The following is a 23231-nucleotide window of genomic DNA, read 5'->3' as shown; positions in this document are numbered from 1 at the left end:
TTTCAGCCTCTGAGACTTACTGCTGCAGCTCACCCCTTCCTAGTTCTTTCTGATCTGTCTAGTTGGTTAAACTCAGCCGTTCTGCCTCGAAGTCTTCTCCCAGCTGACTGATTCAATCTGGCTTTTTTTCTGGGCCTCTGAACTGCTTTGCTTTGCCTCAAACTAACTCTAGCAATCTTTTCTAATCATCTGGCTCCTAATTCTTGTTCATTCTGTCTTTTTTTTTCTTATAAGGACATTTAATTGGGGCTGGCTTACAGGTTCAGAGGTTCAGTCTATTCTCTTCAAGGTAGGAATATGGCAACACCCAGGCAGGCATGGTGCAGGAGGAGTTGAGAGTTCTACATCTTCATCTGAAGGCTGCTAGTGGAAGACTGACTTCCGGGCAGCTAGAGTTCATTCTGTCTTTACCTGTGTCTAGCTTGTTCCCTTCAATCAGTCTTTAAAACTCTCCCAGGAAACCTGCCTCCTTCTCCCTCTCAATTCTACTGCACTGTGTGCCCTCCATGAACTCTACTGTATTCCTGTGCTGTCCTCTCTTCCTCCTGTACTGTCTCTCCCTTAAGTACCTTCCCTTTCCTCTCTGTTCTCTTGACAGTTGGGCATATCCTATTCTGTCAAACTTTTCTGATTTGTCACTTTGTCTGCCATTCAATTAGACATCACTTACAAACATGGGTCCTTCCTTCTACAAACTAGCTTCATCTTTATTGTTTAGGATTAAAGGTAAATACTAAGGGCTGAACCACACCACAGCTAACTAGGTTTAAACGTCCTGTAACAGTGTCCAGGCAGACTTGGTACTGGAAGAACCGAGACATCTTGATCCACAGGCAGCCAGGAGGAGGGGTTCATCTGCACTGGGTGGAGTCTGAGCATAGGAGGAGACCTCAAAAGTCACCCCCACCCTTGACACTCCAAGGCCACACCTACTCCAACAAGGAGTACTCTCCTAACATCGCCACTCCCCATGGGCCAAGCATGCAAACACACGAATCTACAGGAGCTAAACTATTCACACCACCACAGCAGCTTGCTTTGAAGCCGTCTTGGAAGTGAGTTTTGATGAAACAGCTATTAAGGCCGTCTGAGGCTGGATCAAGCAGGATACTGGAATAAATATGTCCTAGCATCCTCAAGGAGAATGTTGTCAGGGCTGCATTGACTTTATTGGTGTGTGCAGACATAAAACTGTCACAGGTAATATACATTTTTGAAATAACATGTATAGAATGTGCAGTATGAACAACTCAGTTAAAGATGATCCTCCACTCTCTGTTCATGCAGGTAAGGCATCTGTCTTTCTTTACAAGTTAGTTTGGATTGTATGACCAAACTGAAATAGAAATTTCTATCTATGCCATTTGTAAGCATGGCATAAGTCTTGAGTACTCTGTAGCCCACAATTATTGGCTATGCATGGCTGGTCTTGGCTGGAGACATTTTCATGTTCCCATGTGGAGCTGTTCCCATGTAGGGAGATGAGCACATACTTCACCTGTTTTGTTGGTCTTCATGATTTCTTTCCGTTTCCAGCCAATATCTTCAAACCTGATTATCTATTTGGAACGAATCCATAATTTTTCTTTTCCTGTGAAAACAAGTGTAAAAATCTCTCCCCTAAAGGAATATTTCCTTCCTCCCATTCTGAGACTATGTATTTATGCTGATCTAATTCAGTATTCCTTGATAAATTTCAGTCTATTTTAGCATTTATGCCCTTTACCTCACTGACATTTTACATTTTTTAGGTCAATAAAGCATTATTTAATCGATCTCTGGGAGATCTCAAATCTCCCTCGTGTTCTAAGAGCATTTCCTTTTAAAGTTGTTAGACCTCTCTATACCTGCTTGACCCGTAGGATTGTAAGGTGTTTCTGTAACATGTGTCAGGCCATGATGTCTAAAACGTTGTACTGTATTCTATGGATACATGCTGAGGTATCATCAGCTTCCATGTGTAAAGGCATCTCCACCGTAGCCACTGTTGGAGCCTCCCCAGCATGGCCGTAGCCATTCTGCTCATGCCTGCTACTCATCCCATACTGTTACCGACCCAGGAAAACAGCTTCACTCCCAGCAGGGTCACGCTGACCACACACCCTGTTATGCTCTGTATGTTCTGAGGTTTGTTAACCCTAAGAAAGTCCACAACTGTGGAATCCACTTAGGACCAACCAGAATAAAGGTCAGAACTGCTCTGTCTGCCCAGCCTGAGTCAGAGCCGACCACTGGGAGTGCTTCCTGCACCTGCACTTGCGCTCACTGTGGTTTCTGCCTTTAGACACCAGCCCTGGGAAACACTCATGGTTGCGGTCAGCTCCCAAGTCTGGTCTGCAGCTCTGATCAATACTTCCTGGGGTTAATGCTCAATAATCTATCCCTATCTACCTGGGGTGGCTATATCCATGGTTTGTGGGGCGATTCCTGGACCCCGATAGCCATCCACTCCAATAAATGTGCGATCTCAGATTCATCTTCTTCAGAACTCAAGGCAAAAGCCCACTGGGATTCTGCATGAGGATCAACAGTGTGATGTAACAACACGTGTTAACACATCTTAATTCCCCAACTACTAGAGGGAACATGTAGTCTATTGTATGACACTGCTCTAAGGTGAAAACAGAACTGGTGTTTTTAACTCAGCATATAGATCTTCATCTAGTAATTGATCCAGTCTGACCATGGTGATTTATGACTGAAGCTTGTTAATCCTACATCTCTATAGGCTGCCATTCTATAATCTCCTCAAGCCTCTGTGGCTCTTTTCTTATCTGGAATTACTCTTTTTGCTGTTACTGTAGGTTCCAGACTGGATTCTTCTGAAGGGTTTTTATTCCGATTTAAAGAATCCTCTAACCTCTGTTCTATGTTTAATACAGTAATGCATTTCTCAGTCCTTTTCTAAGTTTGCCTTTTTTTGATCTTTTAAAAATTATATATAAAATTGTAATCATTATTGAAAAATAATTACTTGTATGCTGATAAGTGAAACAAAATCAAATGGGATCCAGATGCATGTGTTATTGTATTTCTTTCCATTTTTTAACATAAAAAATATTTTTTCTTTTTTAATCTCTAATTCTTCCCTTCCCTTCAGAGACCTTCTCCCTATGACTCTATATTTTATTATATTAATTATACACTATAGTATTGTATATTATATGTATTTATATTCTTTCTTTAGCATTTAGCACAATTTCAAAGAGATTTACTTGGCCAGAGGTTTGTGTCTGGGCTTGGATTTCCTCTGTGTGCTGTCTCTGGAGCGCTGGAGCTTCTCAGCTTGTTCTTGGTGATGCTAGCTCCGGGTAGTGCCCTCCACCTACTTTGGGCCTATAGCAGGCTGCCTCCTTTGGGCTGCAGCCTGCTGACTCCTGTTTTTGCTCCACCATACAGATTTCCCTCACATGGACCAGAATTGGGTTGTTTTCTCACAAGCTGCCTAGCTTTTTTTTTTTTTAAACTGATTTAGCCTTCCCCTGCCCAGCCTCGGGCTTTGGGAAGTGCCTTCCTGTGAGGCTGTGCCTAGGTTCCAACTCTCCCCAGGCCTGCACTCTGCCCAGCAGCTAGCTTTGCTGCAGAGCTCTCGTTCCTTAAAGGAACCATGCCTGTGAAGTGCATTTGGCTTCATTTTCCCCATCTACCCAGGAACCTGCTTTGTTTCCAGGGAGTGCTTGTTCACGCCTTCCACCAGGAACTTCCCAGGCTCTAAGCCTGGTTCTTGCTAAACCTGGCCCCCCGTTGGGCACCATTTGTAACTGCAGCTTTCCCAGCCGCACATTGTTCCCCAAAACAACTGTGAGACTTAATTACATGTATGAATAAATGCTTAGGCCAACTAGCTCATAACTTAATTATACTGTTTATTCTAGTTTAAGTCCTGCCACGTGGCTGGTTACCTCGTCTTCACTTTCACCCAGCCTTCTTAATCTGTGTCCCAGCAAATCTCTCCAGCCTGACTCAAACGTAGAATTCCCCTTCCTCTCTAGGATGTCCCAACTTCTAATCATGCCTCGGCTCATTGGCCAGTAGCTTTTTATTGACAAGTACATGCTTCTACACAGTACAAAAGAGATTATCTCTACCCTGGCTGTCCTAGAACTCACTAAACCAGGTTGGCCTCACTCTCACAGAAATCCACCTGCCTCTGCCCGCCAAGTGCTGAGAATAAAGGTGTGAGCCATTATACCTCACTTCAATTATTTTTTGAACTAAGATGACTTATTTCCAGGTTCTTGGTCAAAAGAAACCCTATTGGAGGGCTGGAGAGACAGCTCACTGGTTAAGACTGCTCTTCCAGAGGTCCTAAGTTCAAATCCCAGCAACCACATGGTGGCTCACAACCATCTGTAATGTATCTGATGCCATCTTCTGGTGTGTCTGAAGACAGTTACAGTGTACTTATATATAATAAATAAATCTTTAAAAGAATTAAAAAGAAAAAAAAACCCTACTGGAGGGGTTTGCTTCCCCCTTCCTCTCTCTCAAGATGGATGATGGGCTAACTACCCCCTCACTCTCACTAAACCCATGCCAACCCTGTTGTGCTTTGCCCTGACATTATCTGTATTTTGATATTAATTCCACTGCCCCAAGGACAGCTGCCTAGTCGCGTATTCAGGAATCAGGTGACTTCACCAGAACCACCTCCCCATTGAATTTGTAAAGTACAGGTGAGGGGCAGGTATAGGATAGAAGGAGGGCTGTCATTGGAGGAGAAGGAAGGATGGGCGGGAGAGAAGTTTGAAGGAAGAGGAGGAGACTAGAGAGAAAGGAAGAGAGGGAGAGGAGAGGGTGAGAAGCCATGGCAGGTGATATTAAGATTCTGCTCTGTGTATTTACAGGTTGTTATTAATGTTCCTAATGTACTGGGCTTTGTATGTTTAAGTGGGCAATTATATCTTATCAACTGGATCTAAGATCATTGTGTTGTGTGTTCTTTTTTTTTAAGATTTATTCATTTATTATAGATAAGTACACTGTAGCTGTCTTCAGACACACTAGAAGAGGGCGCCAGATCTCATTACAGATGGTTGTGAGCCACCATGTGGTTGCTGGGAATTGAACTCAGGACCTCTGGAAGAGTAGTCGGGTGCTTTTAACCACTGAGCCATCTCTCCAGCCCACTGTGTGTTCTTTTATGTGAGGGTTTGAGTGTAGGAAAGTGTGCGGCTGGGATGTGTCGAGCAGATATCTTGGGGCACCATGGTGCGGACCTAGCAGGGAAAAAGACAACATTAAATCTTTTTATTTTTATATTTTTTGCTTCTTTTTTTTTTTCGGAGCTGGGGACCGAACCCAGGGCCTTGCGCTTCCTAGGCAAGCACTCTACCACTGAGCTAAATCCCCAACCCCTTATTTTTATATTTTTACAACAACAAACCCAACCCAAGCAAAAACTTTATAGGTCCCCCAACCTAATCTCACCCAGTCAGGTTCCTGCTGTCATTCAAAATAACCCAACTCACAAAGTGTATCCTGCCAGGTCTAATTCAAGTCCTGTCCAATACCCTAATAAAAACATAAAACTCTGCCCCCATGGGTACAACGGAGGGCAACACAGGGGCTGGGAAACGAGAGTAAGGATAGACAGAGACATGGGGCTCTAGGCTCGCTTCAGGAATAAACAATTTTTATTTCCCCCTGCTGTTTATATTTAGCTAGTTACTAAAGACAGCTCAGCAGGCAGAACTTGATCAGGCAGGCTCTGGCCCCTTTGTCTGAGCTCCCCCTTCTCTACTCCCCTATCTCTGCGGTCTTGTTTTGCTTTGCAAGACACTCCTTCTAGGTCTTACTTGGTGCCTGTGGTTTTCCACAATCGCATATAGGTCAGAGTTTGGCCCGAGAAAGGAGCTGCAGACCATCTGGACACTCCCAGGGGCAACTGCTGCTCTGCCAACACACACACACTCTCACACACACACACTCTCACACACACACATTCACACACACTCACATTCACACTCATACACACATGTGCACACATACTGTGTTATTCAGTGAGCTATGACTTGGTATGCTGTGCTCTCTGTGTGTGCTATTTTTGCTGGGATAAACCTGGTGTGTGCAAACTTTCCATCCTGTAACTATTTACTTGATGGAGAAACTAAAGCAAGAACTAGCAGGCTACAAGACTATTTGCCTTTTCTTGCAGGTTTGCACAGAAGTCTGTTTTGCATATTTCCTAAAGATTCTCTTGTTTTGGCTTTTCTGTCCTTTAAGACAAATTTAAGTACACTGCAAGAGAGAAGCCAATAGTAGGAGTGCCTACTCCTAACACAACACAGAGATTCGCCAACTTTTCCCACTAGTAACTTTGTTTACCTGAGAAATTTATACTGAACCACTGAACCCCAGGTATATAGGTAATATAAAGTATACCAGTAAACATTTGGTGATAATTCATAAAATACATAAAAACAATTCTTAGGAATAGATATTATACGTGTGTGTGTTATGTGTGTATTTATATATTTTTTATATATATATATAAAACTTTACCATTTGTTAAGATGAGAAAACTGCTTCCTAACGAAATATATGCTTAAGTTTAAATTTAATGTTTAATTTAAAACATTAAATTCTGGCCAGACAGTGGTGGCTCACACCTCTAATCATAGGACTCAGGAAATAGAAGTAGCCTGACCTCTGAGTCAAGACCAGCCAGGCCACTCTGTGCAGTGACTTCCAGGATAGCCATGGCGATGCAGAGAAACCCCGTCTCCAAAACCCAAAGAGAGGGGTTGGGGATTTAGCTCAGTGGTAGAGCGCTTGCCTAGGAAGCGCAAGGCCCTGGGTTCGGTCCCCAGCTCCGAAAAAAAGAACCAAAAAAAAAAAAAAAAAACCCAAAGAGAAATATCAAAATATTGAATTTTGGCTGAATATTTGATACTCTGGGGTGCAGAATGTCAACATTTTTTTTCAAAATTGATATTTTATAATTTTCAGTGCTGAGAGTTTGGCTTTAAATGTGAAGTACAAAATAGCAGAAATATGTTTAGAGCCATTTCAGAAATATGTCTTGGGGGCTGGAGTGATGGCTCAGTGGTTAAGAGCACTGACTGTACTTCCAGAGGACCTGAGTTCAATTCCCAGCAACCACATGGTGGCTCACAACCATCTGTAGTGGGATCCGATGCCCTCTTCTGGTGCGTCTGAAGACAGCTACAGTGTACTTACATACATGAAATAAATAAATAAATCTTTAAAAAACAAAAAAAGAAAAGAAGTATCTCTTGTCGCTGAGGCCCTTGGGATGTTTTATTACCACAAGGCAAATAAAGTTACTCATGGTTTCCTTTGTTGTCTTCCCAGTCCATGCCTGGAGGAAGTATGGACAAGAACCTGGCCAGAGATAGGAGACCAACGTCACTGAAACACCAACTGTTTCAAGAGTATACCTGTCTAGCTGTCTCAAGTATCTGTTCCCACGCAGGGGCACAGCAGCACGAAGTGTGTTCAAAACCGAGGCTACCATTTAGTTGTCTAATGATCAGCAACATTTTGAATTCATTATGTCTGTTGTTTTGTTTTGTTTTAAGATTTATTATATACACTGTAGCTGTCCTCAGACACACCAGAAGAGGGCATCAGACCCCATTACAGATGGTTGTGAGCCACCATGTGGTTGCTCAGCACCTCTGGAAGAGCAGTCAGTGCTCTTAACCACTGAACCATCTCTCCAGCCCATGTCTGGAATTTTTTTTTTACATTAATTTCTGGTTATCACTTGTTCAGAAACCTCTACTGTCATCAAGTCTTCCCCAATCCCTACATTCAGCCAACCTCATAGGGTCATGCACGACTCACAGGTTAAGAAGCTGACCTCTAATAAGTCACAAAGGACAAGCTATGCCTATCCAGATCCAACTTTGTTTACGGATAGGAGTTATGTAAACACAGACTGGAATGTCTGCTCCAATTAGACAGCAGAATCAAGGCCACTTTGACCTAGAATCTCTGCCCAGAAAACAGAGCTTAGACCCTCCCCAACGCTAAAAGCTAGCCAAAGGTGAAATCACCTAAGGTCTCCAGGCTCCTCCAGCTTTTTAACCTTGCAACATGACACAATGTCATCGCCTACAAAGTTCATTCTCCACAAAGTTCACAGTCTACAGTAATGCGGAAGTTAAAATACCCACCTGCACACGGGCCTGCATGTTTGTCTGTGTTCTGACCCTGTCCCCTCTGCTTCTCCAGTGCTAGGATTAACGGGGAGCTAGCCTACCTCTTTAGGTCAGCTCCCACAGCCTGAAGCAGGGGATACCTCTCTATAACTCTCGGTGGGGTGTGGAGTGGAACTGCCCATGCTGTAACGCGACAAGCAGTACACGGCTGCATGCTAGATAAGGTGACAGAAAACTTCCTGACAATCCTAAAAGCTTTTTTTTTTTTTAAGTTGATTTTCTCTTTTCTTTAGGAGATCGGTCTGGAAACACCTCAGTGGTCTGCTTCAAAGAGTGCTCTTAAGGCTGCTCTCTGATTGGCTCCTCTGTCCAGCCCACACCCATTAATTCTCACAGTATCTCTCTTCTCTCAGGGTTTCACTCCGTATCCTTGGCTGGCCTGGAACTCAATATGTAGACTAGACTGTCTTCAAACTCACAGGTAACCAAGCACTGATTTCAGCCTTCTGAATGCTGGAGAATAAAGGTTTGCACCACAGCTTTTTACACACACACACACACACACACACACACACACACACACACAGAGAGAGAGAGAGAGAGAGAGAGAGAGAGAGAGAGAGAGCGCTTCCTCTAGGCTTTTCAAAAAAAGAATTTTTATGTGTATGAGTACACTGTAGCTGTCTTCAGACACACCAGAAGAGGGCATCAGATCCCATTACAGATGGTTGTGAGTCACCACTCGGTTCCTGGGAATTGAATTCAGGACCTCTGCAAGAGGGGTCAGTGCTCCTAACTGCTTAGCCATCTCTCCAGCCCTCTCCCTACTTTAAAGAGAAATCTTAAAGGATTTAATTCTCTCTCCTCTAACCCGAAACTCATAACCTTGAGGCCCTTTCATTCTAATAAACCTCATCCTTCATATGAATTATGAATTGTGTTGGCTTCCTTTCTGAGTTAATGCCCCCCGCCCCCGATATTTAACAGGAGACACACTCTCGAGAAAGAAAAACCCACTCCATATTTTTTTTAAGTTATTGTGTTGGGTCACATTAGTAGCGCTCATACGGTCCATGCAGGGCTGGACACGCCGGACTGATTCCTATTACGCCTTCCAGCAATGCATACACATGCTGCTTTGGGAAAGGGGGAATCGCTGCAATTTTTCATTCTTCCATTCACTTACCCCAAGTGCCACCATAGGCTCGATTACTCTACTCCCTCCCTAACCGGGCGTCTCACAGGGCAGATGTTATAAAGGAGCCACAAACTATCATCACTGTCCATTCATTGGCCAGAGCCTCGCTCGTAAGCTTTGCGGAGCTACTGTCCAACCGCCCAAGGCGCTCGGGATTGGCCTACGTCATTTCCTTAGTTCCGGACACAGTCCACGCAGTAACCTGTCTTTGCAGAGACTGATAGGCGTGTCGGGCGGGACCAGAGCGCGCCCCACTCAGCGAAAGCTGCCGTCCCTCTTTGCCTTGAGCGCCGCAGCCCTGAGAATCGCATCTGGCTTGGAAACAGTCCTAAGACTGGAGTCTCGAAGAAAGCCGGAGACAGTCGCGAAGAACGGAGGACGCCCAGAGACTCTTCGGCTTCCCGGAAGTGGAACCGAGCATACCCGGAAGGAGCTAATCCCACCTGAAGATTGCTGAGCACCCGCAGGCGTTAAGCCTAACGGAGTCCACGTCATGGCGGCGGATGGGACAGGTGTAGTCGGAGGAGGGGCTGTCGGCGGCCCCCTGTCCAAGGACGGTTTGCTGGATGCTAAGTGCCCAGAACCAATCCCCAATCGGCGGCGCTCTTCCTCGCTGTCCCGTGACGCGCAGCGCCGAGCCTATCAGTGGTGCCGGGAGTACCTGGGCGGAGCCTGGCGCAGAGCGCGGCCGGAGGAGCTGAGCGTTTGCCCCGTGAGGTCAGGGGTCAGCCTCACACTCCTCCGGGTTCGGTTGCCGTCAGTGCTATGCGGGGGGAGGGGAGGGGCGCGAGGGAAGGGGCAGGGCCCCGTCGGGGTGGGGTGTCGCGGTCTCCCTGGGGGCATGGGAGGTCCTCTCGGGGAGGGTGTCCAGAGTGGGTCCCACCACTCGGGGCGACCTTTGGTGAGCCTGACCTGTGTGGATCTGCAGCGGAGGCCTCAGCAACCTGCTCTTCCGATGCTCGCTACCGAACCACGTGCCCAGTATGGGCGGGGAGCCCCGGGAGGTGCTGCTACGGCTGTACGGGGCTATCTTGCAGGTGAGGGGGAGTGAGGACCAAAGCTTGGAGTTCTGACATCTGGAGCAAGTGGTGCAGAAAGTGTTGTCTTATTTGTGTAGCTGAATATGCTGATGCTCTAGAATTCCCAGTCAGTAAGACCAGAAGTACAAGTTATCATAGATGAAGAAAACACCGATTTGCACCAGTACCCACGTACCTCTGACTCTTTCTGACTTGGGCCCCTTTGCCATACATCTTCCTTCAGGGTGTAGACTCCTTGGTATTAGAAAGCGTGATGTTCGCCATTCTTGCAGAGAGATCTCTAGGGCCCCAACTTTATGGAGTGTTTCCAGAGGGCCGCTTGGAACAGTACCTCCCAGTAAGAGCCCAGTTTTGTTGTTTTTACCAAATCTTTACCCTTCCCAAAGTCTGCCTTCTCATCCCAGGTAGGGAAATTTCCCTAAGACCTTGATCTCCTCCCATCCCGTATCCCTTCCCCCTCCCGCCCCAGCCCCCTCACCACCCTGAAAGGTTACTGGGTACAGAGCCGGCCATTGAAAACTCAAGAGCTCCGGGACCCAGTGTTGTCAGGAGCCATTGCAACAAAGATGGCCCGTTTCCATGGTATGGAGATGCCCTTCACCAAGGAGCCCCGCTGGTTGTTTGGGACCATGGAGCGGTGAGTCAAATTTGGGAACCGTGCATTTAAACTGAACCTCCAGTTGAGCGGATAGGTGCCCCGGTATCGTGGACTCTGTTTCCCAACCAAGTCACAGTGACAGGAAAATTTGGCCTGAGAGTGGATTGGGGAAGCGGGTGGGGAAAGAGAGACCAAATATATCCTATTTGGGTGGCTTACAGGTACCTAAAGCAGATCCAGGACCTGCCGTCCACTAGCCTTCCCCAGATGAACCTGGTGGAGATGTACAGCCTCAAGGATGAGATGAATCACCTCAGGTGAGGGCAGACGGCTCAGTGGGTGGCGCTAGGCATTTATCAGTGTCCTCTCCAGACTTTGCTGAAGACTAGAGCCAGGGCCTAGCCTGCGAAGGTGGCTGTAGTCACAGGACCTTATAACCACCTATGCCTCTCTACCACCACAGGACGTTGCTAGACGCTACACCGTCCCCAGTGGTCTTCTGCCACAATGACATCCAGGAAGGTAGGAGAGCATTTGTGAGTCCTTGAGCCCAAGCTAAAGGGGGCAGCCTGCCCTGGAGTGACCAACAAAAAATCCCCATTCCCCCAGGAAACATCTTACTGCTCTCAGAGCCAGACAGTGATGACAACCTCATGTTGGTTGATTTCGAGTACAGTAGTTACAACTACAGGTAAGCGCGGGAGGGCGGCGGCCTCCTGCGGGTCCTGTTCCCACAGGGTCCTGGCCAGGCAGGCCTTCACCGCCACATCCCAGCTGCCTGTGGACTGAACGCTAGCTCTATCCTCCCAGGGGCTTTGACATTGGGAATCATTTCTGTGAGTGGGTTTACGATTACACTTACGAGGAGTGGCCTTTCTACAAAGCAAGACCTGCAGACTACCCCACTAGAGAACAGCAGGTATGTAGTCTGGAGGTTGGGAAGGCAAGGGCATTTCTGGTTTTCCGTTCTGCCTTGTTCGGAAAGGGAAGTAAAAGGCTACGAAGGGTGATATTCCAATCTCCCCAGTCCCTGACTCTTGCCCATTGATCTCAGCTCCTTTTCATCCGTCATTATCTGGCGGAGGTTCAGAAAGGTGAGGTCCTCTCCGAAGAGGAGCAGAAGAAACAGGAAGAAGATTTGCTGATAGAGATCAGCCGGTGAGAAGGGATGGGGAGGAAGAGGGGGGAAATCCTTACAGAAGAAAGGGAGAGCTGCAGGTAAGGTGCCAGGATAGAGGTAGAAGACCACGCCAGAGGCTAGCTAGCAGAGCAAGAGTCGCAGTAGGGCGAGCATTAGGAAACCAGCAGAGCAGTGGGAACTTTGGAGGCTGAGCAGCCTAGGGAGGTGGGGGAGGAGAGTCAGGCAGTATGAAATGGGCTCTTGATTGCACCTCCTTTCCCCACCCGTCCCCTAGGTATGCCCTGGCCTCTCATTTCTTCTGGGGCCTATGGTCCACCCTCCAGGCTTCCATGTCCACTATAGAGTTTGGCTACTTGGTAAGTAAGCCCTACCTACCGTGGGCCTTGTGGGTCGGGGCTGCAGAGCAGCACATGTTCCCTAGGGAATCTGGGCCGTCCTTGGTGACTTTGGGCAGAGTCCTACTTGCAAGCCATCTCACAATGCATTATGGCTTCCGTTCCCTAGGAATACGCCCAATCTCGGTTCCAGTTCTACTTCCAGCAGAAGGGGCAGCTGACCAGCTTCCTATCACCTTGAGGATCCAACCCCCACCTCAGATTTCTCCTGGAGCCTCCGGGGCAGGCCCTCGGAGGGAGGGGCAAAGAGCAGAAGCCCCCAGAGCTTGGGCTGTGCCTCTAAGTGAGACTGTCGTTGAAGTAGCTGACCTCCGTACTCCTTTCTTAGTACTTGCCCAAGGGGGGCATCTGACAGCCCCTGGGGCTGTGCACCTAAATAAATGAACTTCACAAATACAACTGAGGAATACAGATTCAAGTGATCTCTGTTGAGTGCACTGGGCTTAAAAGTGGGAGGGGTCCATTCCACTCATTGAGGTCTCCTATCCCATAATACTCCCTGGCTTCTGTTTAGAAGTAACAACTACTGAAGACTGGGCTTATGGCTAACCGAAAGGGGGTTTGGGGAAGAGGACTGGAGAGGAATGGGACAACAGTGGGCCCTGAATGCCACTGCCAACCTTGAGCCCTGGAATTAGGGAAGAGGCTACACAGCTGACTCCTGGTGACCTTTTCCCTACATTCAGCTATTTTTAGCACTGATGCAACCATGCTCACGTGAGACCCTCCCTTTCCCCAGTCCCAGACCTTCCAGCAACCTTCAGCAAGCTTGTGGGAAAACTCTACCCACCCTCCCTAGGCGCTCCCCCAAAAGGAGGGTGTCCTGGTTCCCGCCCATATCTGTTTTCTCCACCCCAATTTGGGAGTGGGTATCAAGTTCCCAGTGAGGACAGGGCGGGGCCGGGCAGGGGTGGCCAGGCCTGAAGGACGTGGGGACATGGGCCAGAGAGGCCAGACCCATACACCGACAGAAGCAAACCTGAGCTGTGAGTTGGGGACCAGCACAGGGACGCCATCCGGACCCAAAACCATTCCATCCCTCAACGCTTCACCCTTACTCTCAGCCGAGCTTTCCGAGCGAGGACAGTGCTGGGACCACACGAACCTAGTCTCTGTCCAGGCCCACTCCCTTCCCTGGGTGTCTTTCCCAGACCCCAAGCCGCTCTTCGCTGCCTTTGGGGCACCTAGAGCCAGACTTCGGCACCATTGCAGATCGGCCTATCCGGAACCCCACGAGGGTTCGGTGGCAGCGGCGGTTGGCCAGGCTTGGAAGGGCCCAGCAGGGCGCGTAGCGTTGGGGCACGGGCGGGTTTGGGGGTGGTCGTATAGGGGACGGGGAAGGGGGTGGGGGAAGCGAGGACCAGATGGGGAGGTGGGGGGCGGAGCCTCAGCTAGAGGTGGCTGGGCGGGGGCGGGGCTGGGCTGGGCACACTAAGCACCTTCTGGCCCTACTCTTAGGTGCTGACTAAACCCCAGGATGGCGGAAGCACACCAGGCAGTAGCTTTCCAGTTCACTGTGACCCCAGACGGGGTCGACTTCCGGCTTAGTCGGGAGGCTCTGAGACACATCTACCTGTCTGGAATCAACTCCTGGAAGAAACGCCTTATTCGAATCAAGGTGTGGGTTGATTCTCCGTGTGGTTCTCCGGGGCCTCTTTTTTCCCAGCAGGTGCTTAGGCAGAAGCCAGCTGTCAGAAACTAAGTCTCATTGTCAGTGTCTGTCTCCGCTTTTCACAAGCAGTGCTGGTGGTTATAGATAGCCTCTATCCAGTAGTGCAGAAGCCAGAAAAATGAAGATGTGGTGGGGACATACAGTGTAGGTGTACGTGTATGGACGAAGAACACCATGAATGGATGAGGCAAGGACCAGGAGCCCTTTCTCAAGACTTCCCAGGGTCCTAGTGATGTTTTCCTACTCCAGTAGGATGCCTGTTTCTTCCCTACAGAATGGTATCCTTAGGGGTGTGTACCCTGGCAGCCCTACCAGCTGGCTGGTTGTTGTCATGGCAACAGTTGGTTCCAACTACTGCAAAGTGGACATCTCCATGGGGCTGGTCCATTGCATCCAGAGATGCCTCCCGACAAGGTAAGACACATGGAAGACACAAAGTTTCAGAAAAAAGAGGCAGAACAGTTCCCAGTGGAGGATTCTTGTACTGAACAGATTCATAAAATCAGTCATTGGTGGGCAAGGGTCTCTCACAGGGCTGCCAGCTCTCAGTTCCAAGGCAGTTTGTAATTGGTACACTCCGACCTGAGTGCTCCAGAGGGGTCTTTTCCCATTTCTGCCCCAAGGGAGGGAGTTCACAGCCAACCAGTACAGTCAGAATTCCCTGAAGGATGGCCTCAAAGGGGTACCCTGAAGTCTCCCCCTTCTCTAACAGGTATGGCTCCTACGGGACCCCACAGACCGAGACACTTCTCAGTATGGTCATCTTCTCCACCGGAGTCTGGGCGACAGGCATTTTTTTATTCCGACAAACCCTGAAGCTGCTGCTTTCCTATCATGGGTGGATGTTCGAGATGCACAGCAAGACCAGCCATGCCACCAAGATCTGGGCTGTGAGCAGAAGCACTGGAGGGTGCAGGCATCTGGTTTGAGATCATGGGGAATCTCATTTGGGGTTCCGAGCAAGAAGGGAGAGGAGGACTGGCCACCAGTGCTTGGTGCCTGGGTTCGTCCTGAAGTAGCTGGGATGGTTCTGAAGGTCTTAGTTGTTTTCTAGCTTGCGCCCATTCTTCCTAATAGCCCCCCTACCCCAACGCTGTACTCTGTACTCTTTAGATCTGTGTTCGTCTCCTGTCCAGCCGGCGGCCCATGCTCTATAGCTTCCAAACATCACTGCCCAAGCTTCCTGTCCCCAGTGTGCCAGCCACAATTCACCGGGTAAGAGCCTGAGTACCAATGAGCCCAAAAATCCTCCATTCCCAGAACCGGTCCAAACAGATAAGGATTGGTTTGAGAAGAACGGGGTCTGGTGGAGAAGAGGTGGCGAAAAGGTTAGGATGGAGATAGCCGTCCTCATGATAATAATTTGGCTGAACAGTACTTGGATTCTGTGCGGCCCTTGCTGGATGACGAAGCCTATTTCCGCATGGAGTCGTTGGCCAAAGAATTCCAGGACAAGATTGCCCCCAGACTGCAGAAATACCTGGTGCTGAAGTCATGGTGGGCAACCAACTATGTAAGTTTGCCCAGCCGGGCTTGTTCTTATCCACATATTCTTGGTCCACCCTCCTCAGCCCTAACCTCCAGCCTGCTTATCCACAGGTAAGTGACTGGTGGGAAGAGTACGTCTACCTCCGAGGCAGGAGCCCCATCATGGTGAACAGCAACTATTACGCCATGGTAAGAACCAGAGCCTCCTGGGGCTCCTGTGTGCCCAGCTCTGTCCCCAAGTTCTGGACCCAAGGATCTAGAGGATCCCAGAGCCTTTGCCTCAGTAACCGTGCATGAGGGGAGTGAGGCCTGAGGGAGGGAAAAAGGGAAGAATAACAGGAGCAATGCAGAACCAGCCTAGGGGAGATGGGGATCCCGACCACAGGCAGAATTCTGATGCTGCCCTTGAATTTCCCAGCTACAGCACACCTCATTGCTTCCTAGACCGTGGCCCTCTCTGCCCTCTCAGGCACAGGTCCTCAACTCTCTCTCTCTCTCTCTCTCTTTTTTTTTTTTTCTTTTTTTTTCGGAGCTGGGGACCGAACCCAGGGCCTTGCGCTTGCTAGGCAAGCGCTCTACCACTGAGCTAAATCCCCAACCCGGATCCTCAACTCTCTTGACACCATTTTTAGAGCTTCTTTAAAACATACTTTTTGCTTCTTGTCCCTTTGTGGAGCCAGGCCGCAGGATGAATGCCAGCTTCCTGTAGTACTCAGGAAGTCCCTGTCTGCCTCACTTCACGTGACTGGTGTCCCCACCATATACCTGTGGACAGATAGCTGATCTTCCTGCTGCCCGGCGCCCAATCTCTCCTAGTGTCCAAAGTGTACCCTGCTAGCCTCCTGGAATTCCCCTCGTCTAAGAACTGTCTTCCTAGCAGCTTGGATCCTGCCCAAAGATTTGTTCTTGTTATTGTTGCTCCGTGGTAGAACCTCTTTGAAGCAGAGTATGAATGAGGGGTGAATAGCTCTGGTTGAAGCTGGAGCCTGTTAGCTTACGTTTCTGGAAGAGCACCCTGACATGATGTTGGATGGAACAAAGACCGGGGGGTACAATGCCTCGGGCTCCTGAAAAAGTTCCCTTAGGCTATTGAGACTCAGGTGACCGCCCCAGCCCGAGGTACCCAGCCTACTGACTCTGCTCCATCCATAGGATTTTGTGCTTATTAAGAACACGAGCCAACAAGCAGCACGTTTGGGAAACACCGTTCACGCCATGATCATGTATCGCCGCAAACTGGACCGAGAAGAGATCAAGCCGGTGAGTTACATCAGGGTCAAGCGGCGGGGTAAGGAGAAGAGGCCTGAATCTAAACCACGCTGGGCCTTCCTCCCAGGTAATGGCACTGGGTATGGTACCCATGTGCTCCTACCAGATGGAGAGGATGTTCAACACTACACGCATCCCAGGCAAAGAGACAGGTACTGGGCTACAACCAGGCACCCATGAAGAGAAATCCCTGGCACCCATGAAAAGGAAGTCATAGCCATGGCAGCTAAGTGCCCAACTACTATTCGTCTCTAAGCACTCCAGTGTCTCAGGGCCATGAATGTGTAGTCAGTTCGAGAGAGATTCTAGGTGGTCGTTACTTACAGACATTGCAGATGCTGGGACCCCTGAGGGGTCCTTCTAGGGTCTCCATAGGGAGGTCGTCATGAATAAAGAGAAATGAGATGAGCTCTGCCGGGGTAGTGGAACTCAGGAGAAGAGAGTCCATCCCTCATGGATCCTAAAAGGAGGCAAAAGAGACTTACTGGGGAGTGGGGGAGGGGGCGGGAGTGCACAGGGACTGACTGGCTTAGACAAAGGAATGCCCAGGTCAGATGTGCTGCAAATCAGGGTCTACAGGGACTGTGTGTTGGGGGGAGATAGCCCCTTTCTGGGCTGGAGAGGGGAACTGGGTATTTTCTGAGGCCCTGCCTCAGCTGCTTCCCGGTTTCTGTCACAGACTTGCTACAGCACCTCTCAGAGAGCAGGCACGTGGCTGTCTACCACAAAGGTCGCTTCTTCAAGGTTTGGCTCTATGAGGGCTCGTGCCTGCTCAAGCCCCGAGACCTCGAGATGCAGTTCCAGAGAATCCTCGATGACACCTCCCCGCCTCAGCCTGGAGAGGAAAAGCTGGCAGCCCTCACCGCAGGAGGAAGGTACCCAGGGTCTGTAGGGAGGGTTTGTCCAGGCCCAGGTTCAAGGCTTCATGAGAAAAAAAAAAATGCTTGGTCCCACCTCCATCCTAGAACTGGGGGCCAGAGGTGCAACTGAGGCTAGGCACATAAAACCTAGTGAAGGGCACTGGTGGTAAGGACAGAGGCCATCTTTCAGGATCCCCAAGTGGCTCTTCCTCATCTCGTCTCCGGATTCAGCCTGATCCTGAGGTACCCTGGTTTTAAAATATACATACATACATCAGTTCCACCGCTTCCCTGACCTTGCATCCCCAGGGTAGAGTGGGCAGAAGCACGTCAGAAGTTCTTTAGCTCTGGCAAGAACAAGATGTCCCTGGATACCATCGAACGTGCTGCTTTCTTTGTGGCCCTGGACGAAGACTCTCACTGTTACAACCCTGATGACGAGGCCAGTCTCAGCCTCTACGGCAAATCCCTGCTGCACGGCAACTGCTATAACAGGTACGTGCCGCCCTAGGCTCATGGGTCAGAGGTTAAAGTTCAAGTTTAGTGATGACAATTATAGGCCAGTGGTTAGGGTCAGAAGATTAAGGTAAAAAGTCAGGTGCAGTGTTAATGGATAGATAGCATTATTTACAGGTAAGGTCGGATGTTGAAGATTAGGAATGGGGAGCGTGGGACTGGAGAGATGGCTCAGTAGGTTAAGAGCACTGGCTGCTCTTCAACCCCCAAATCTGACGCCCTCCCATAGGCACACATGCAGGCAAAACACCAAGACATATAAAATAAAAATAAATAAACTTTCTTTTAAAAAGGCGAAGAATGGAGATTAAGAGGGCCAGTGGGGTTGCTCAGTGAGTAATGGTACCTGTGGCTAAGCCCTATGACCTGAGTTCAAACCCCGGAACCCCAATGGTGGGATGAGAGAACCAGGACCCCAAATTTGTCCTTTGACACCACGCAGGCGTGTGCACACACACGTACATATTTTCACACACGCGCACACACACACACACACGCACAAAGACACATGTAATTTTATAAAATTTAAAGAACAATAGAAGTTGAGGTTAAAGTTCTGGGTTAGTAATTAGAATTGGATCATGAGTGTTAGCAGTATACGGTTAGGGCAGTGGGCTGGAGAGCTAATTACCCAGTTCTGGGTCTATCCTGATCTACTCCTGCAGGTGGTTCGACAAATCTTTCACTCTCATCTCCTGCAAGAATGGCCAGCTGGGCCTCAACACAGAACACTCATGGGCAGATGCTCCCATCATCGGTCACCTCTGGGAGGTAAAGTCGCGGACAGGGCATTGTCAGGGCAGGCACCTGTGACGAGGCTTGTTTCCAAGCTTGGTTTTATCCCTGCAGTTCGTCCTGGCCACTGATACCTTTCACCTGGGCTACACGGAGACAGGACACTGTGTGGGTGAACCCAACACCAAGTTGCCGCCGCCTCAGCGGATGCAGTGGGACATTCCCGAGCAGGTATTCAGACTAGAAATGGCCAGCTTAAGTCCCACCCTCAAGACAAAGGGACAAGAGCTTCTCGGGGTGCCATGTGGGACACAGGGAAAGCAGAGACCCCAGGGTTGTCTGGTTAGAGAAAGACTGAGATCCGTCGCTCACAGTGCCTGGTAGATGGCACCTCCCTCTCCACCAGGCTCAGCGTGGCCTCATGCCATATCCTCCCAACCTGTCATTTGTGTGTCCCGATGCTATTGAGCTGACCCCGCCTCCCATCACTACGTGAACCTTACACCTTCTTAGATCTAGAGGCCTCCTTTGAGGACTTTGCCCTCAACTGACCCCATTCCACGTCTTGGCAGTGCCAGACAGCCATCGAGAATTCGTACCAAGTAGCCAAGGCCCTGGCTGATGATGTGGAGTTATACTGCTTCCAGTTCTTACCCTTCGGCAAAGGCCTGATCAAGAAGTGTCGGACCAGCCCTGATGCCTTTGTGCAGATTGCCCTGCAGCTGGCTCATTTCCGGGTAGGAGCTTCTGAGGGCTGCTGCGGAGCGGGCAGGGCATCCTCGGGGTCCGCCTGCTTGATTCACCCCGCTGTGTACCCCAGGACAAAGGCAAGTTCTGCCTGACCTATGAGGCCTCCATGACAAGAATGTTCCGAGAGGGGCGGACAGAGACTGTGCGTTCCTGTACTAGCGAGTCCACGGCCTTTGTGCGGGCCATGATGACGGGGTCCCATAAGGTGAGCCCCACACACCTAGTCCCCCCTCCCTTCTTTCACCCCTGTCTACTTCAAGGGCCAAGGCCACTTTACGCCTCTGCTTTTGATCCCCAGAAACAAGACCTCCAAGACCTCTTCCGGAAAGCCTCCGAAAAACACCAAAACATGTACCGCCTAGCCATGACAGGGGCTGGGATCGACAGGCACCTCTTCTGCCTCTACATCGTCTCCAAGTACTTAGGGGTTAGATCTCCTTTCCTGGACGAGGTCAGTAAAGTCGTCGGGCGCGACCTCTGTCCTCTTGCCTTTAGGCCCAGACCAAGGCCTTCTTTCGATAGGGCTCTGCGGGATTAACGCTCTTACGAGGAAAAGCCGACAAACGTGTGTTCTGCCAGACGGTGACCGTACTTGCGAGGAGAGAGAAAATAGGCCAAGGCCAAGGAGGGGCGAGTTAGACGGGACTCAGGCAGCCTGGGAGAGTTTATGGCAGACACTGGGGGTTTCAAATCAACCATAGGGGCCTAAGGAACAGCAGTAGTTAAGTCCTGTGCCCTCAAGTAGAGCCTTTTGTACTTTGGTTTTGTTTGTTTTGTTTGTTTGTTTGTTTGGTTGGTTGGTTGGTTGGTTGGTTTTTGAGACAGGATTTTCCTGTGTAGCCCTGGCTATCCCAGAACTCACTCTGTAAACCCAGCTGGCCTCCAGCTCAGAGACCCACCCGCCTTCTGCCTACCAAGTTCCGGAACTAAAGGTGTGCACCACCGCCAGTCAGTTTGTGTTTTGTATCGTCTTGTTGATTTATTTAAGACAGAGTTTTGTTATGTAGCTTCGGCTGGCCTGGAATACAGGCTGACCTTGAACACATGAATGACCCTCCTACCTCTGCCTCCTGAGTATTGGGATCAGAGGCGCTTGCCACCGTGCCTGGCTGAGAACGCCTGTGTGGGAGTAGTTCTCTGTCACTACCAGAAGGACAGGTGCACACTGAGTGCCCAGTGTCTGACAGGCTACACCTTCCTGTTACAGGTGCTTTCGGAACCCTGGAGCCTCTCCACCAGCCAGATCCCCCAGTTCCAGATCTGCATGTTTGACCCAAAGCAGTACCCCAATCATCTGGGTGCTGGAGGTGGCTTTGGTCCTGTGAGTCCCCCCAAGAGGGTGTTAGTTGGCAGCACTGAATCCCTAGAGTTTGAGTTTGGGGGTGCAGGGCCTCCACCAGGGATATGGGTGTGAGCACTTTATTTATAGAGACCTGTGTAGAATAAAAAATGATAGTTGCTGACCCAGGCAGGCAGGTACGAGAACCCACCCATTGCGTATGCCTCACCAGGGAGGCATCACCATGCCCAAGGCTAGCTTCCAGGGGACAAGCAAACACACCCGGACCCTTCAGAAGTGTCTTCACCTGAATAGAACAGTTCTTCCCCCCACAGAACATTCCCATGAGCTACTCTTGTCAGAAGACAGAGACTGTTACAGAGAGGGCTGGGGTGATCTCTAGTGTGGGCCCCCGAGGAAATGTGAGTCCTAGACCCACAAACACAGAGGGCAGCATCGTCTTGGAACCAAAGGCATAGTCCTTTGGTTTGCATACAGTTTCCTAGATTAGGAGAGTGGGGGCTGATCTCAAGAATGCAGTAACCCACACGGGACCCCTTCCTGTGAGTCCATGGACAGGGAAATACATCAGGCTGTATCTGGGTCTCATTTTCTTCCGGTCCTCAGGTGGCCGACCACGGATACGGGGTTTCCTACATGATCGCAGGCGAAAACACAATGTTCTTCCATGTTTCCAGCAAGTTATCGAGTTCAGAAACGGTGAGTCTCCCCTGTTCCCACCAGGGGTTGTCCCAAGAAGAGGTGCTGTCTGGGACCACCCAGAAACACACTTCCTCCCTGGTGGGGAGGAGTCCAGTCCACCCGTGAGGCAGAGTGAGCACGGAAGGGTGGGAGCCGTCCCGAAATCGAGTCTGAGCCCTCAGTTCCCACAGAACGCCCTGCGCTTCGGGAACCACATCCGTCAAGCACTGCTGGATATCGCCGACCTTTTCAAAATTTCCAAGACTGACAGCTGAGACCAGGAGACACACCAGCTGCCCTTTGGTCCCCACCTGGTGGAGGAAGAGGTCTGTGGCCAGTTCACAGGCATAAGGGGTGGCATGCACACGTGCCCAGTTCTGAGACCAGCTCCAGCGGCAGGGGCTCCCCAGGCAGACACTGCTCCTCCAGGGCCCGGTCGGAGGTGGGATTGGAGTGGTGAGGGAACTTTGATCTTTTTTTTTCCCCCGGTCTTGGTAGATGCTAATAAAAATAAGGCTGTATAATTCTCTCTCAGCCCTTAGGTGCCTATGTTTGGTTAGAGAACTAGAAGGCCTTTCCCCTGCCCCTGCTCAGGTTAGGGTGGTGGCGACTGAAGGGCCGGGTGAATGTTCATAATGGCTTTTTACCTGCTTTGAAATGTGTGCTTTTCCTGAATAATGCGGACTTCGAGAGTGCTGTCCAACCTCTCATGTGCACTTGGAATAAATTCTTACTTTAGAACCTTTACCGGCTCCACGGGACTACTTCCGCTTGTCTGCCAGGGAGCGGGACCCACCTGTCCGTTTCATTCACTGGTATGCCTTCTGCATCTGTCTGGGCTCCAGCACAACCCTCCCAGGCCTGAGACCAGACTGTCAGGTCTGTGAGGCCACACAGGGCACCGTGCAGCAACAAGCTACTCCAGTCTCCTATTTTTGAAATAACATCCAAGCGAGTTGGCCATGATGGCTCAATACCATTTAGACTTGCCTTCAATACTTCTCAAACAACAGTGCCTCACGCTCAGAGGGATGAGGCAGGAGGATTGTCGAAAGTTCAAGGACAGTCTGAGCTGCAGAGTGAGACCCAGTGAAAGAAACAAAAAAGAATAAACCAATAACAATCTCTTACGAGAGCGTTAAGTAGCGCTCAATAACTATAGCTGCATACTCGAATGAGCTAAGACTGCACTCTCCAGACGCTAAGAACCCACAAGCAACCTCGGATTTAGAGATCACATTTGTTGAACACAGGAACGACCCTGTTCTGGAAACGCAGCGGCGAACAGGAGACCGTCTGTGCCTGTACAGAATTCACCACTAGAAGAGGCTAGTGTGACTGAGGCACAGGGCAGCCGATGGACACAAGGCTATTTTTAGGATGACCCATTTAGCAAGTGTTTGCTGGACACCCGCAGTGTGAGAGACAAGTGAACTAGCAGTGAAACGAGATTAGCAAA

At 49.7% G+C, this 23231-nt stretch overlaps 2 protein-coding genes and 1 long non-coding RNA gene across 10 annotated transcripts; 2 read left to right on the top strand and 1 right to left on the bottom strand.

Annotated features, from left to right (window-relative positions):
* Positions 1 to 4942: 4942 nt before the first annotated feature.
* Positions 4943 to 9452, bottom strand: LOC134479955 (uncharacterized). The gene is made up of 2 exons (XR_010053910.1): positions 9316 to 9452; positions 4943 to 5219 (listed from the first exon to the last, which is right to left on the bottom strand). It is a non-coding gene; the product is annotated as an uncharacterized LOC134479955 (long non-coding RNA).
* Chkb (choline kinase beta) lies at positions 8390 to 12900 on the top strand. Of its 5 annotated transcripts, none has more exons than XM_006242181.5 (11): positions 8390 to 10072; positions 10256 to 10364; positions 10591 to 10704; positions 10857 to 11004; positions 11187 to 11282; positions 11429 to 11487; positions 11575 to 11656; positions 11776 to 11884; positions 12020 to 12123; positions 12381 to 12462; positions 12611 to 12900. In XM_006242181.5, the coding sequence occupies exons 1-11, from the start codon at positions 9821 to 9823 to the stop codon at positions 12680 to 12682; spliced, it is 1227 nt and encodes a 408-aa protein (XP_006242243.2). In that variant the 5' UTR covers positions 8390 to 9820; the 3' UTR covers positions 12683 to 12900. The 5 variants fall into 5 exon arrangements, 4 of the variants coding, with proteins under 4 accessions (XP_006242243.2, NP_058873.1, XP_038934502.1 ...); NM_017177.1 differs by having other exon boundaries at positions 9543 to 10044; positions 10871 to 11004; positions 12611 to 12898; XM_039078574.2 differs by having other exon boundaries at positions 9903 to 10044.
* Positions 12901 to 13018: 118 nt separating this feature from the next.
* Cpt1b (carnitine palmitoyltransferase 1B) lies at positions 13019 to 22518 on the top strand. 4 transcript variants are annotated; one of them, XM_063263066.1, is made up of 19 exons: positions 13019 to 13218; positions 13960 to 14119; positions 14448 to 14587; positions 14886 to 15063; positions 15287 to 15388; positions 15549 to 15686; positions 15773 to 15850; positions 16814 to 16921; positions 16998 to 17082; positions 17610 to 17805; positions 18100 to 18285; positions 18972 to 19077; positions 19156 to 19272; positions 19614 to 19778; positions 19862 to 19996; positions 20090 to 20242; positions 20999 to 21112; positions 21698 to 21790; positions 21964 to 22517. In XM_063263066.1, exons 2-19 carry the CDS (start codon positions 13979 to 13981, stop codon positions 22045 to 22047), a joined length of 2319 nt encoding a protein of 772 aa, XP_063119136.1. In that variant the 5' UTR covers positions 13019 to 13218; positions 13960 to 13978; the 3' UTR covers positions 22048 to 22517. The 4 variants fall into 4 exon arrangements, with proteins under 4 accessions (XP_063119136.1, XP_006242242.1, XP_038934430.1 ...); XM_006242180.5 differs by having other exon boundaries at positions 13032 to 13487; positions 21955 to 22517; XM_039078502.1 differs by having other exon boundaries at positions 13039 to 13218; positions 21955 to 22517.
* The last annotated feature ends 713 nt before the right edge of the window (positions 22519 to 23231 follow it).

Source organism: Rattus norvegicus, chromosome 7 (assembly GCF_036323735.1).
Source record: "Rattus norvegicus strain BN/NHsdMcwi chromosome 7, GRCr8, whole genome shotgun sequence".
Taxonomy (NCBI): Eukaryota; Metazoa; Chordata; class Mammalia; order Rodentia; family Muridae; genus Rattus; species Rattus norvegicus.
This window is presented reverse-complemented; position numbering and strand designations above follow the sequence as displayed.